Raw genomic sequence first — 16,447 nt, 5'->3', positions numbered from 1 at the left:
TCAGGATCCGAAGAAACCTCAGTTGATGTACTTTCCCACACTCCCACTGAATGATTGCTTGTCATCTGAGTTTAGATAGGTCTCCCTATAATTTCCACGCATGGTCTCAGTTTCATTTCTTCCTTTCAGAGAGTTGGTGTGCATGACTCATTTGTTTTATCAGATATAGGTATTTTTCATTCAGGTGTCTGTAAATGCTGATAACTTTTGGCAATCTCAGTAAACTCTTATAGTTCAAGATCATTCCAGAAAGGAGGACTGAGTAAACATTAACAACCTCCTGTGCTTGGTTGGAACTTGAAAGGACTGCATAACATCAACAAGCGAGCTTTCTCAGTCACAATCTAGACCAGATTAGTCCTAAAGTCCAAGGAAGAACCAAAGTTCATCTTCGTGCAGACATTTTTGCACAGCTCTCCCGGTTACTATTTCCAAGTTTAAGGAAAAGAAAATGATGAAGGAGAAAGAGAAAACCATTGCTATTGTGAAGGTTATAGACACTTCAAAGTTAAAACTGGTGAGCAAGTGCCTTGTGGCATTCTTTCAATGTTTGGAGGTGAATCCATCTTAAGTACTGAATTTAAACTTTATGAGCTATAATCAGTGAAATTAGGTATGTAGAAATTGATCTTTGAAATATGTAATATATAATCTGCTCTATTGACAGACTTGTTTACTGAGAAGATAGTTTTCAGTGCTCTGGATACAGTAAAACGTTTATAATCTATTTAGTAAAAAAAAGTTAAAAATAATGTTTTATTGTAACTTTTTAATCAAAAAGTGAGAGTTCCACCATTTATTTGTTGCAATGTTTACATTAATAACTGCTTTTCTTAGTTTAGTACTAAATAGATCTTATACATATTAAGTATATAATACAAAAGTATAAGTTACTATTCTGTTTTGTAATTTATCTTTTCTCTTTGAGTTATATGCCAACCAAGGACAAGGGATCACCCACTCCTGCCCAACACATTATTTGTCTTCACTCATCATACAATAAAAATAAAAATAGTAATAACTCAGTGGGACTTCTCTGTTCAGTGTTTGTCATTCAAACCTTATAGCCCTACTTTACCAAATAAAATCAAGTTAGAGGGAGATCAATTGCATGTGTCCTAAAACCGGAAAAATCTAGTTTACTACATTTAAATGAATAAATACCCAGAAAGACAGAAAATAATCTTCTCACTGCCAGTTTGTCACGTATGCGTACATTGTGTGGTATGCCTCCCTTACAATGCTCCCTGTCCATGCCTGAAGTTCATCGTCTTTTTATGTCTACAGTTATTTTATCTAATAGTCTCATGCTCACTCTGACCATTTTAGGTTCACTGTGAATGTCTTCACAGAAAAGCAAAATAGAAGATCCAAACCACTTAAAAATTTTTCTCTCAGTTTCCCATGAAACTCACACTAAGTATGTGGTATAGATGCAGATATATAGAAATCATACATACACATACATATGTAAGGGTTCAGGGTTTTTGTTTTTCTTTTACTATTTATGTTGAAAAATTATCTGGAAATATATATATATATATATATATATATATATATATGTATATACATACACACACATATACATATGTGTGTGTGTATATATATATATATATACACACACACATATATATATATGTATAATTTTTTTCCCCATATGTATTTATAATGAAGTTATTTGGGAGATAGATATATCACACATATATACACATACAGAATATACATAATACATACATACATATTATAAAAACATATATACATTATATATGTATATGTACACACACACACACACACAAACACACACACACACCCCACTCCACAAAATTCTCAGGGTTTTAGATAAATAATCAATTTTCATGAACATGGTGAGTATGTACTATGGTGCCCTCTTTCTTGCTGAGTGAATGTAAATGAAGAAGGGTAAAACAATAAATATAATTTAAATTCGTAAAAATATGGCCAAGTTTATTAGTTCTATAATGTTTTGGTGAAGAAAAATAAAGCAGGCTGCCATGAGGGAAAGTGTTGGAGAAGGTTTGGACCTTAAATCGAGGCTTAGAAAGTAGGTTGGATTTTGATACTTAATGAAGGGGTGAGGACATTTGAGGTTCAGAAAATAGCAATGGAAAGAATAAAACTGAGACAATATAATAAATGGATCCAACTTTTTTGAATATTCAAAATATTTCTTACCATTAAAGTGTTAAGAGAAGAACCCTTCTGCAATAGGATAGCTAATAAAGAAATCCCAAGCCCCCTATTTACTCAACGTATGGTTTTGAGATAATTACTTAGTTTTTTAAGTTTTAATTATTTTATACTTAAGATGGGAATTGTGATCATTACCTCATAGAGCTGTTATAAAGATTACTTGAGATGTTATTATTTATTATTATGAGAAATACACTTAGCTTAACACCTAGCATATAATAAACACTCAACTATCTATGACATAGCATACATATTATGATAATTTGTGTGTTTTATTATCTTTTAAAAAAATTTCTCATATTCATGGATTCCCTGTGGCAACACGCTTTCCCCCAATTCTTGCCTTCCACTGGAGTCTGAATCTATTGTTGGAAGCCATGGCATAGGGTATATGTATGTGGTGATGAGAAATCTTTCATAAGTTGACAATAGTGGTAAATAATGTTGACTAGCTAATGTAGGACCATTTAATAAGACTTGGAAAGCCAGACAAGAGTTTGAGCTTAATATATGTGTTAAAGGGAAGATGTTTCATATTTTAGATTTTGAGCTCAGAGAAATCAGAGGAAGTTGTATTTTTTTAAACATGAATTGATCTGAGGGGGGCAGTTGGGAATTAGTTGAGAGGGATGGAGGGATACTAGATGAAGGGACACAATTTAGGCTTAGGGTCCTGAGGATCTTGAGATAGGAGAATAAATAAGAAAATTTAAACTGATAAATGTTTTAAAGAAAAAGAAAAGTCATATCCAGGTCATAGAATGAACATAGTATACGGAGAGGAAAGAGGCCAAAACAGTTGGAAAAACATGTGTAATTTAGGTGAATTATTTAAATTGTGCTTTAGCATATTTGACCTGATAAGAATAAATGGATATAAGAATGTTTTCATGGTTTAGATGTTTCTGTAATAATTTTAGACCCAGATTTTATTTTCTCATAGGGCAGCACTTATTTTAAACAGGCAAATATATTTATTTCTAAGATTATGGAAAATTATTATCTTCTCAAAAACTAAGAGTTTTATCATAGATGGGATTGAATTTTATCATCTACTTTTTCTGAATCTATTGAGATCATCATAGATTTCTTTTTCTCTTTTAACGTTTATAAAATGTACTTATGGGAAACCTAACTTGATTATAGTAAATTATCTTGTTTAAATTCTCTCGGATTCATATTGCTAATGAAATTTTGCTTAAGATTTATAGTCATGAGTGAAATAGGCCTATAATTTTTCTTTTTCATAAAGTCTTTGTATGGTTTCAGTCTAAATGAATTGGGACATAATCCCTTTTGTGTCTTTTGTCTGGAAATGTTTGTGCAAAATTGAGATGATATTTTTCTTGAAAATGTTAACACTTTTGCCCATAAAAACCATCATGTCCAAATATTCTTTTTGTGTAATATGTTCAAAGTTTATTTTGATTTCTTCAATAATCAAAAGACTGTTCAAGCTATTGATTACTTCTTCAGTCAGTTCTACTAAATAATGCTAATCACAATCATTGGCATTCACAATTATTGTAGGTAATATCTCTTATTAGTCTTTTATTGTGGTACAAATGTACATAAAATTTGCTCTCCTATATGTTTTAAAGTGCACAATTCGGTGGCATTAATTAGATTCACAATGTTTTTCAACCATCACTACTGTCTATTTCCAGAGCTTTTTCATTATCCCAAACAGAAACTGCATCTATTAAACAATAGATTTACCCATTTTCCCCTGTCCTCCATCCTGAAGTAACTTCTATTCTACTTTCTGTCTCTATGAAGTGGACTAATTTGGTACCTCTTATGAGTGGAATCATACCATATTTGCTCTTTTCTCTCTGGGCTATTTCACTTAGCGTGTTTTTAAGATTCATCCATGTAGTAGCATGTATCAGCATTTTATTTCTTTTAAGGACTTTATGCACAAGGTGTGGTCAAAACATATGGTGTATGTCTAAATAAAAAAAATTTTTACAGTAAAGAACACATTGCCATTAATTCCCCTCAAAATAATCCTCTTCGTTTTGAACATACTTATACTATTGTTCTTGCCACTTTCTGAAGCAGTTCTGGAAGTCCTCTTGTGTGTCTTTAGTTGCACTGTCGTGGCTGCCTTGATGTCCTAAATCAGCTCAAAACATTTAACTTTCATGATCATTTTGACTTTGGGGATGAGCTAGAAGTCTCATGGTGCCAGATCTGGTGAATAAGGTGGATGTAGACACACTGTAATATTTTTATTTGACCACAAATTGCCATACAAGAAGCAATGTGTGACACAGAGACTTTCCATTGTGATCACAAAATACAGTGAATGCTGCTGCCGAGTGCCATCCAATGGAAAGGCAGGAATCTTCAATATGGGAAGCAGCACATCGAAACTTAGTAACAGAGTGTGGCAAGTTTCAACCTGTTCTGTTCTGTCAAATAAAAATATTACAATGTGTCATCATCCACCTTGGGATCTGGCACCATGTGACTTCTGGCTCTTCCCCAAAGTCAAAATGATTCAGGACATCAAGGCAGCCATAACAGCACAACTAAAGACACTCACGAAGAGGACTTTCAGAACTGCTTCAGAAAGTGACCAGAATGATGGGATGAGTGTGTTCAAAGCGAGTTTGTCTAAATATTTTTTTTTTATTTAGACATACACCATATGTTTTGACCACACCTTATGCATAAAGTCCTTAAAAGAAATAAAATGCTGATACATGCTACTACATGGATGAATCTTAAAAACACGCTAAGTGAAATAGCCCAGAGAGAAAAGAGCAAATATGGTATGATTCCACTCATAAGAGGTACCAAATTAGTCCACTTCATAGAGACAGAAAGTAGAATAGAAGTTACTTCAGGATGGAGGACAGGGGAAAATGGGAATATTTTGAGGGGATAAGCGGTAATGTGTCTTTTACTGTGATAATTTTTTTTTTAATTTAAACATTCACCATATTGTTTGATCACACCTCGTATGTACCACATTTTATTTATTTATTCAGCTATTAATGGACATTTAGTTTGTTTCCATCTTTTGACTGCTGTGAACAAAGCTGGTACAAACATTGATGTGTAAATATGTGTTTAAGTCTCTGCTTTTAATTCTTTTTGGTGTATACCTAGAAGTGGAATTGTTGGTCATATGATAATTCTATAGCTTTTTGAGAAACTGACATGCTGTTTTTCATTGTGGCTACATCATTTCATTCTCCCCGATGGTAATACACCAGGGTTCCAATTTCTCCTCATCCTCACCAACACTTGTTCTTTTCTTTTCTTTTAATAATAGTCATCTTTATGAGTGTGAAGTGGTATCTCATTGGGGTTTTGAAGTAGTATCTCACCGTGGATATTTCCCTAATGACTAGTGATGTTGAGCATCTTTTCATGTGCTTATTTGCAATTTGAATATTTTCTTTCAAGAAATGTCTATTCAAGTCCTTTGCCCGCATTTTAATTGGGTTGTTGTTGTTGATTTGTAGGAGTTTTTTAGAATATAGTCTGCATATTAATCTCTTAGATATATGATTTGCAAGCAGTTTTTCCCATTCTATAGTTTGTCTTTTTCACTTTCCTGATAGTGTCCTTTGATGTACAAAGATTTAAATTTTGATGAAATCCATTTTTTTTCTACTTTTTGGTTGCCTGTGATTTTGGTATCATATTGAAGAAATGATCACTGAACCTAGTATCATGAAGATTTTCCTCTATGTTTTTTTTTCTGGAAGTTTCATAGTCTTAGTCTTATGTTAGTTTTGAAATCCACTTTGAATTAATTTTGGTATATTGTGTAAGGTAAGGGTCCAAGTTCATTCTTTTGTATGTGTATATCTAATTTCCCCAACCCCATTTGTTAAAAAGATTGTCATTTTCCACTGAATGGTCTTGGCACCATTGTCAAATCATTTGACTGTATATTTGAGGGTTTATTTCTGGGCTCTCTATTCCACTCCTTTTGTCTATATGTCTGTCTTTTTGCCACACTGTTTTGATTACTGTTGCTTTATTGTAACTTTTGAAATCTGGAAGTGCAAGTCCTCCTACTTTTTTTTTTTTTTTTTAAGATTGTTTTTGCTACTTGGGATCCTTGAGATTCCATACGAATTTTAATATAGGTTTTTCATTTTCTGCAAAAAATAGTTAGGATTTTAATAGAGATTTAATTGAATCTGTATGTCACTTTAGGTACTATTGTCATTTTAATGATATTAAGGCTTCTCATCAATGAATACGGTATGTCTTTCCATTTATTTATGTCTTCTTTAATTTCTTTGAGCAATATTTTTTTAGTTTTCAGTGTATAAGTCTTTTGCCTCCTTGGGTAAATGTATTACTAAGTATTTTACTTTTGATGTTATTGTAAATGGAATTGGTTTCTTAATTTCCTTTTCAGACTGTTCATTGTTAGTGTATAAAGATGTAACTGACTTTTGCATGTTGGTTTTGTACCTGCAACTTTGCTGAATTCATTTATTGGCTCTAATACCTGGGTGTGTACGTGCATGCATGCGTGTGTGTGTGTGTGTGTGTGTGTGTGTTCACAGGTTTGTCTAAATACAATATCTTGTCATCTAAGAACAAAGATCATTTTAATTATTCTTTTCCAATTTGGATGACTTTTCTTACTTTTCCTTACATAATCTCTTTGGCTAGAACTTCCATTTCTATGTTGAACAAAAGTGGCAAAAGCAGGCATCCTTGTTCCTGATCTTAGGAGAAAAAACTTACCAGTTAAGTCTCCATTCGTACTCTAGTTATATCTTCCTTTCACTTAAAATGTTTCTTTTCCCTTTTTAAAAAATCAGTCTTTCCAGAAGCATGTCAATCTTGTTAATTAAAAAATAAACAACTTTTGCCTTGTAAATCTTCTCATGTTGTTTGTTTTTTATTCTTTCAATGGTTTATGCTTTTACCACCCATTCTACTTTCGGCTTTTCGGTTATTTTCCTAGCTTCTTGAGAATGATAATTTATCAAATATTAAAATTTTATTTATTTTTCTCATATTATTTAAGGGTATGAGTTTCCTTTAAAGCATTGTTTTGCCATATCCCAGAAGTTTCTTTGTGTGTGTTTTCAGTATTATCTTTCATTTATTTTTAAATTCTGGCATTTATTTATTTTTAAATATAGCATTTTTTTACCCTTGAATTATTTAAAAATTTCCAAATAATTTGGAAATTAGGGACTGTCAGAAGTGTGTTGAAGATTTCTTTTGGCTAAGTTCATAGTGAATATTTGTATATATTCCATGTGTACTCAAGAAAATTTTATATTCTCTAATTTTTGGTTGTAAAACTATATACCTATCTATTAGGATGAGCTTTTAGTTTTATTGTTCAAATCTTGTGTAACATTAGTGATTTTCTTTTTTGTCTGTTTGACTTCAAAAATGAAAAGAAAGGTTGACACTTCCCACTACATTGGTCGACTGTTCATTTCTCTTTGTAATTCAAACCATTTTGTTTCACATATTTTGAAGTTATTAGGTGCATGCATGCTTATAATTGCTATACCTTCTTGGAGAATTGAACTCTTGATTATTATATAGTGACTCTATCCCTAATACTTTTTCTAATTTTAAAACCTATTTTCTCTGATATTAATAGTCACATCAGTTTTCCTATGGTTATCATTTGCTGGATATATCTTTTGCCACCCTTTAACTTTTAAGCTTTGTGTGTTCCTTTACTTTGGAGGTTGTCTCTTGTAAGCTACATATATCTAAATACTGTGTTCATGTCCAAACTGTCCATCCTTTAGCTGAGGAGTTTGTCCTATTTGATGTTATTTCTAACTGCATTTTGTTTTACTTCTGATATAGTTGTTTTACTCAAATGTTTTGATATTTTGACTTGTGAGCTCATTTTCTTCAGGGAATATTGGCTACTGTGAAAGACATCGTATAGGTGAGAAAATCAGATCCCAACTCTTTTCAGTTTCTGTGATCTTAGTAGTGGAAAGGTGATTAAAATCTAGGGTAGAGAACCTTAGACAGCTGGAACCACTGTTAATCACTTCTCACCTCAAGGCAACTTTTTAAATCAGAAGTTCATTTTTTTTTTTTTTTTACTAGTAGGAAGTATTGTCTCAAGCAGTATTTTCTATTTGTTGAAAAGATTTTCTGATAAATTCTTTATTATGCCTTCAAATTTTATGAGTTTGTGTTTTTATTGTCATGTTAAACATTTTGCTTTACTGAAAAAAAAATCTGTTTTTTTAACCTGAATAATAAATATTTCTTCATGAAATATCTATCCATTTGCCAACTAATATACAAAATAAAGTCAACATGTAGACCTCATTACTTCAGTGAATTATACCTTTGAGAAAAGTAGATATAATTTTGCTTTGTAAGCTCTTTCAGATGTGTATGTAATCTTTAAATTTTTACTAACATTGTACTCATATCTTTTAATGGAGAAAAGGCACTTTAGATCACATGAAGTGTATTATACTTTGAAATTGAAACCAATTGTCTAATGATATTCAAAAAGTGATTAGCCATTTACATGAAATAGAGTAGTATCTACAGCATAAAATTAAATAGAATATTAATCATTGTGCTTTAGGGCATAAATTAGACAATAACCAAGATCAGGAGAAGATGTAATATACCTATGGTTAAGCAGGATTAGATTCATTATCAGAATCCAGACCCATTTCTAAGGAAAAACTCTTTGAGTATGGCTTGACCAGGTAATATTGGACCCAGCAAAATGCTATAGTTAGAAAACTATCACTTTATTCTTACAGTGTATATGTAATGTGGCTCTTTTCTTAAACATCTCTGCAATTTGCTACTGCTGCATTGAAATCCATCTTATTCAAGCTCATCAGAGAGAAGTGCCCTCTCCCTAGTTCTTTCCCCTGCCTTCCCCCTCCCTCCCTGTCTTTTGTTCGTCATGACCATTATGATCTCCAAGGCCCTGTGGAAATGTGCAATTCAGGATGGTGATACTTCAGCTTATCACCAACAGGGTTTTCAAAACAGATCTTGGAAACATTTTACTTTTACAAATATGACTAAAAGACTCATGTTAGGGAAATACCTGCTTTTAGAATTTCCTTGTGTTGTTCTGATACTAATACTCTATCCATTCTGATCAACTTTGTCCCTATTTTTCAAATGAGAAAATTGAGAAGCAATAAATTCTCCACTTTTAAGTAGCTCCCTTCCAAGATCCATGAGTGAAAATACATTTCAAAACAATGAGTTTATATAAAATGTAAATGAGGAGTCCTAATAAGAGAACATAATGAAAAAAACTGATACTTGAAAATATACATCAGAATTATGTCACTATTGATAATGTCCCTACTGATGTGCACATGCCCTTACATATTGGCTTGATTTCCACTGTATTTTCAAGGTTTTTTCCCCCTCAGAAATATACAATAATTATTACATATAGTTTAATGGATTATTATGTAAGACATTAATTTTGATCCTATGTTCTTTCCTCACATTTATTTCCTGTCTGACTTTATCAGTATTAAAAAAATTCCCTCAGTTTGAGTCGGAGTTTTACAGAAAGAGGGGCTAAGAGAGTAAGAGTCTTAGTAGCAATGCGGTTATAGCTTTGTTTGATTATTTGTAGTATTTCTAGTCCTTAAGGGAAGAAAAATATTACTAGTTATTCAGTACCTGGTTTACTGCCCAGAAATGAAATAAAGATACGTAGGACACAAATGTTTCCAATGTTCAATTCATACGTACATTTTAAATGCAGTTTGTTCTGGAATATGAATATTCACTTAAATTACAAATGTTATTTAAATTTAATTTTCTTGGGAGATCAAATCAATAAGCACATTTTAAAAATAAATTGGTATAATTTTGAATTGTATATAAAGCATCTTAGCTTTCTATATAAATTGTTGCCAGCAGCACTTTAAGAATTGTGGTGTTACTATGGGAATAATTAGACATACCCTATATCCACTAGAGGAAAAAGTAGTTTTAGACTGCTTTTGGTTACCAGCTAGAATATTTATAATAATTTAGAACATCAAGTGTACAATGAGAAAAAGTATGTTTTCCAGACAAGAAAGAAGTTTCTCACTTAATTAACAGTGTAAAGCACCTTTTGACTGTGACTTGCTGATGGCACTGGTGGTGTTAAAAAGGCTTCCAAAATGTGTAGCCATTATACCTAATTTACGATATGCAACAAACTTTTCAGCTTGGCTAGTATGTATATTGATTTTTGTCCCAATGATATTTTTAATCATATTCATTTATAACCAGGTAACATGGTGGATAGAAATTCTATAACTTTGCAAATATTAATCAGAATTTTCCTTCATGAGTGAACTAATTTCTTTCTTTTTTATTTTTGCTTAAATACAAATAGTTTTTTGCAACATATCCATAAGCTTCCCATATTGATTTTTAAAAGTCAGTGCAAATTCACTGTTACTTAGAATTAAAATGCTACATATTACAAATTATTATTAAAGTGGCAAATTTAAACTATACAACCAAATATATCAATGTCCACAGAAGGTTTAATTGACTTTTTCTTCTGTTTTCCTCTAAAGTTATCTGGAAGTATTTTGGATGTGTATAGTGGTGAGCAGGAAATTTCACCAGTTAACATGGGCCTTACAAGTGCTTCCTGTCCAAGTGCTCTACCAACGAAACAAGAAATTACAGGTAATATTGTTTTTATAGATTTATCCTTTGTAATGTCGACTATATAAGATATGAATGACAAATATTACCAAGCTAAATATTAAAAATATTATCAAAATTGTCAAAGTGGGATACTTTTAGAGAGTAAATCCATCATTTCTTTTCCTATGACAACCAAGCCATAAGTTAATATAATTTACAGTTCAACTGAATTAATTCAATATTCTCTCTCTCTCTCTCTCTCTCTCTCTCTGTGCGTGTGTGTGTGTGTGTGTATGATACCAAAAAATGTATACACATTTTAAGAAAGGAAAACTGTATTAAAATTGTAATGCTCAACATATACTGATAACAAAAGATGAATACAAGTCGTGTTTGACTTCTGCAATTACAAGAGGTGCTCACAGTAGTTGACTGGCAGACATCAGCATCCAGAGACTTCTGATTACGGTGAACTACTGCTTGAGCCACATTGACCAAGGTGTCCCCTTGTGTATATTTTTATGGCACCCCCGGTGTATGTATGTGTATCTGTGTGTGTACAATATATATATATAATATACATAGCAGGTTGACTAAGTAGTCAACATACATTTATTTTGATATTAAATAGATGCAATTTGTTAACATGGTTGCAAAATAATAATATATTAGGGAAAATTAGCCCCTTTTCTATGTAGAATTTGTTGTGAAACAAAGAACGAGATTTTCCCTTTTAGCTTGTTCTATGAATTTCATGATAAACTCACATTTAACTTTCCCAAGTAGATTTTTTTAAAAAAGAAACACTTAATTTTCAATAGTAAATTTCAAAATTGTCACAGCTCAAAGGAATTACTGAGACACTGTCAATTTTCCCCAACACAGAGATGAGGAAATCAATGGTCAGAGGAATTACTTTCCCAAAGTCACACAGCTGAGTAGAGGGAGAAATGGATCAAAATAAGGATTTCTTGACTTATAAGTCCGTTGTTAATTCCTCCATAAGAATAAAAGGAAATTCAGTTGAAATTTCTGTAAAACATTTTTAGTTTGGAGCCCAAACATTGGTCTTTAATAATTTTTACACAGCTAATACTAACACTTTTTAGTAAATACAATATGTCCATTCTTGGACTCTAATCAATAACTCAAAAATGTCTATGCTTTCAAATAATTTTGATTAAAATTAATGAATTAATTTTAAATGAACAAATTTAAATAAATATTTAAAAACTAGAATTATTCAAGGAACACTGTATTAATTATCTATTTCTGTATAACAAATCACTGCAAAACTTAACAGCTTCAAATAATAAACACTTGTCATCTTATATAATCTCTAAGGGTCAAAAATTCAAGGGTGGGTTAGAAAATTGGTTCTGGCTCAGAGTCTCTCATAAGACTGCTGGCCAGAGAAGCAGACATTTGTCACTTCACGGGCAGAAGGATGTGTTCCCAACATGGTTTGCTCACAGGTCATGCAAGCTAGTGCTGCTTCTTGGTAAGTGACCTTGGTTCTTTACCATGTAGACCTCTCCATCGGGCTGGTCAAGCATCCTCATGACATGACAAATGGTGATCCAAGACACACCAGATAAAAAGTTCAAAATGCCTTTTATAACCTACTCTTGGAAGCCACACTAGTCTTTTCCACAATATTCTACTGGTTTCACAGGTCAGCCGTATGCAATGTGGGAGGGAACTATCAAGGGTATGAATATCACGAGTGAGAATCATTGTGGCCCATGCTGGAGACTGTCACAAATGCTCCAAACATGTCACAATGCTCCAAAAATGACATACAGTGTCATTTACTGCAAGTGTGGATTTGTTCGATAGGAATACCTAAGAAATGCAGTTTGTTCCAACTCCTGGAAAGTAGAAATCATAATCATTTAAGAAAAATGTAAATTGTAAAAATTTAGGTTGGAATAATTTTGAATAATCTTAAAATTCTGAAAATGATAGTCGAGCAGTTTAATATTTGCTGTGCACTGTACCTCTTTTAATCATCCGAATGATCACCAGATAGGTATTACACCAATTTTGTGAATGAGGAGACTGAGACAAAGCATTTAGGTAACAGATTACATTGCTATGAAATGGAGGGCCAGAATATAAATTCAAGTTTTACTTCGTAAAGCCTAAAGGTTTGCTATGCTTCTTAGTCAAGAGTACTCTACTCCAAATTTCTAAATGTTTGCATAAAAATAGCATTATACCATTTGGGTAAGTAATATTGTATTTTCACCTAGTATTCCTGAATTATGTAGGGAAGTAACGTAAAACTAAGTACTGTTTCAATTATTTCCTGTTGATCAGAAACTGATACTCGAGCTTTGGCAAAAGAGAGACAGAAAAAGGACAACCACAACCTCAGTGAGTATATTTATTTTACGATTATCCAAACAAAATGAATTAATGCAAGAGGAAATGCATGTAAGTTAAAATGTAAGGTCTTTCATTGTAACTTGATAAGTATTTTGAGGTCAGACGATCAGCATTAATAGTATATGTTTACTATACAGATGAGCTATTTGGGGGAATTTAAATGATGTGAACTGCAGAAAAGCTAAACACTTTTATGAAATGAAACATCACACATTCTCTCCCTGATCACTCTCTCTCAAGAAGGCTGCATGTGATGGAGACAAGTGCACTTAGTTACATTTGAACTTTGATGTCATTCATGACTCAAAGGTTTAAAGAGATAAATTGACTTTAGAAAAATTCACACCATTTAAATTTTAATAGCAAGAAATATAACCCTACTGTCATGCAGGGTGTCATGCAGGGTCATTGGTCCTGTTCCCCACATAAGAATGCAGAACACGGTGAGGCCAAAAAGGAACACCCACCGAGCCACAGATAGGGGAGTCACACCACTATATTCTCACTGGCGGCTGGGTTGGAGACACAGGAAGCAGGAGCCACACGATCCGCAACCTGCTGTCTGCTTCTCTCTCTGCCAACCAATCCACCTTGCTAGCTGCAATCCGCAATCTGTGCTTGCCAGCCACCATCTTCTTGCTAACCCCCATTTTCTGCCAGTGAAGCCATGGCAGTTATATTAGTGGCCAACGGCTCACTGATTACAGCTGACGGCCAACTAGCCACAGCTGATGGCCATCCAATCACAGTTGATGGCCATTTAATACTCGACTGAGCACCTCTCCACGTGAGGGTGTGAACCTGGAAACTGCACTCCTGGCTCTGTCCCCACACCCAGGTACTCATCTTTCTGTGTCAAGTCTCCTCCTCCCTTCTTAATCATAAGTTATCTGAAAGGTATTGCTTTTGTGGATTGCTGAATTCCACCTCTGCCAAAAAAAAAAAAAAAATGTCTTTGATTCCTTTCTAGGGGGCAATTTAACTGATAACAGATCACATGAAATGGAGAAATACAGGCAATGAAAGTAGGTTAGCAGCAATGTTGAGTTTAATAGTGTTTGGTCATGTCTCAAGTGCTTAGCTGTCTCAAATGAGCTTCGCTAACTGAGTGTGAATGAAGCCTTTTTGTTCTGGGAACCAAATTTTAAAAAATGAGAAAAAAATAAAATAAAAATAAATAAAAACTTTTAACACTCTAAAACAAACCAGAATTTCCTTACATGTGATTAGCTGAAATTGATTCAATGAGTTACCTGTGAAACCTGCATCTGTCTGTTACAGATTGCTCAGTTTGCTGACTGCATACATGACTGAGGAAAGAGCTGACTCAAGGTGATAACAGGTTATAACATCATTAGGGTAGTTGTGAGAGGGAAGTGATCTGATTTCCATAGCCCCTAGTGGTACGGCAGATAAGCTTTGGTTCAGATTCTGAGGAAAGTAGAGCGTGAGTAGGGAGAGCTGATTATTGAAAGAAGGAATGAATGCATCAAGGATATATGGGCTCTCATAGTTTTTAAACCTGCTAGCTATTCTCGCCTGCTTCTCTCTTCTTTCCTTTGTGTCTGTAGCTTGAACAACAGATAATTTAATGCAAAGTATGAGAGGTGCCTGGTATGCCCATTATCACAGTGTTTCTAATCTGGATTCCCTTACTGAATGATCTTTTTGGAGGTTTCAATGTTAAAAAACAATAACAATATTACATTTTAACTATGATGAATCTAGGACAAGCCCTACAATTTGTGAAGATTATGGCAAAAGGACTAAGGAAGTCTACTTGCCCGATCTCTAAACATTTAAAAGTTATAACTCAAGCTAGAAAGTGCTAAAATAAGTATGCTCTCTCCTTCCTAAGGACGGGAAGGCTGGATGTGAGGTTAGAATTCTCGGATCCTTGGAGTTCTGAGCGGGAATGTCAGGGTTGGGGAATGCCTGCCCATCTCTCTTTTCTCCCCCCCACTCCCCGTTTTCCTCTGTGCTGCCAATACCCTCAAACATGAGTGTGAACTCCTCATCTCATACATTCAAGCTCCGTTCACATCTCTGCAAACAACTGCCCCGTTCTACCTCCTGGGCCTGGGGGTAAGCATACTGGTGCCATGGTCTTTCCTCAGGAACGTGGACCTTGGAAGTGGCATGCACAGGCTCTGGAAGGTGGGCTTTGGACATTTGGCCTGTGCAGGTTACTCATGCAGATTACCCAGAGGGCTGCTTAGAAGGGGTTCCCTGGCTCTGCGGCTGCTGCCTTGCTCAGTGGGGAGGGTTGTGGTGAGAGAAGGCAAAAATGATTCCTCTTAAGTAAGGGCTCTGGAATGAGGTCGCTCTTACGGGACTTAAGGACAGGGATAAATGAATATATCAAACCCTTTATGAAGAGTGAAACCACACAGGGCATGAAATAACAATAAATTCTTAAAATTTGACTCCTTTACAAATAACTAGTACTGGATATGAAAACATCTAGGAACCAAAGTTCTCATTATAATTAGCCATTAAAAATGTATCAAGCACAATCTAAGAAGAGTAATGTATGAACTTCTGATATTTTACATAAGGTGCATTTAAATAATAGATTTTGGAGAAATATTGTAGGACTAAAACACTCCCCAATTTTGAGATAAAATCCTTCATAGCTGTTCTTCATCTTATATTTAAAAGTCTGTTTTATAATATAGGAGAATGTGTGAACAGAGAATTATTAATAAATTCTCACTGTAAAATACATACATATTTCTATCAGCTTTACCTTTGTTTATTTTCTTTTCAGTTTTTTATTTTTTTATTTTTATTTATTTATTTATTTATTTTGCGGTGTCATTGTCTTTTTAATCACATGCACAGAGAAAATAGGATTGGTAAAGAAGGAAAACAAATGCTGTCAAGAATCAATTATATTCCAATTTAGGGGAATTCCAATGTATTATTCCTGAAGGTCAAATCCATTCGTGGTAAATTGCTTTGTAAAATGAGTTTGCCAAGACAATTGATTGTTTTTCATGACTTTCCTTATTTCTGGTAGCAGATCTTAATTTTTGAACATGTATTGTTTAAGTATTTTCCAATATTTTTGATATATGATTTTCTCTTTCTCCATGACTGTTTTTTCCTTCACTTCTCTAGAAACCTTTTAAAATGATACTTTTTCAAAAGTATTATATACAAATGTACGTTCTAGTTCTTGATACAGTAATAAAGAGTAGACTACAAGACTACTCTATGCTCTATA

The 16,447-nt window shown here is 33.4% G+C and overlaps 1 protein-coding gene across 2 annotated transcripts in view; it reads left to right on the top strand.

Moving 5' to 3' along the window:
- The window catches only part of TFEC (transcription factor EC), a 70,746-nt gene that overhangs the window by 44,068 nt on the left and 10,231 nt on the right, over window positions 1-16,447 (top strand). Inside the window, exons 1-3 of one of the 2 annotated variants that reach the window (XM_081038384.1) lie at window positions 378-517; window positions 10,752-10,866; window positions 13,150-13,206. In XM_081038384.1, the coding sequence (XP_080894510.1) occupies window positions 452-517; window positions 10,752-10,866; window positions 13,150-13,206 (238 nt within the window). In that variant the 5' untranslated portion in view covers window positions 378-451. Of the gene's footprint in view, window positions 1-377; window positions 518-10,751; window positions 10,867-13,149; window positions 13,207-16,447 lie in introns of those variants that run through there. The other variant, XM_081038383.1, reaches the window with a different exon arrangement.

Source organism: Rhinolophus hipposideros (assembly GCF_964194185.1).
Source record: "Rhinolophus hipposideros genome assembly, chromosome: 25".
Taxonomy (NCBI): Eukaryota; Metazoa; Chordata; class Mammalia; order Chiroptera; family Rhinolophidae; genus Rhinolophus; species Rhinolophus hipposideros.
The sequence above is the reverse complement of the archived record's forward strand: the minus strand, read 5'-3'. Positions and strand labels throughout refer to the sequence as shown.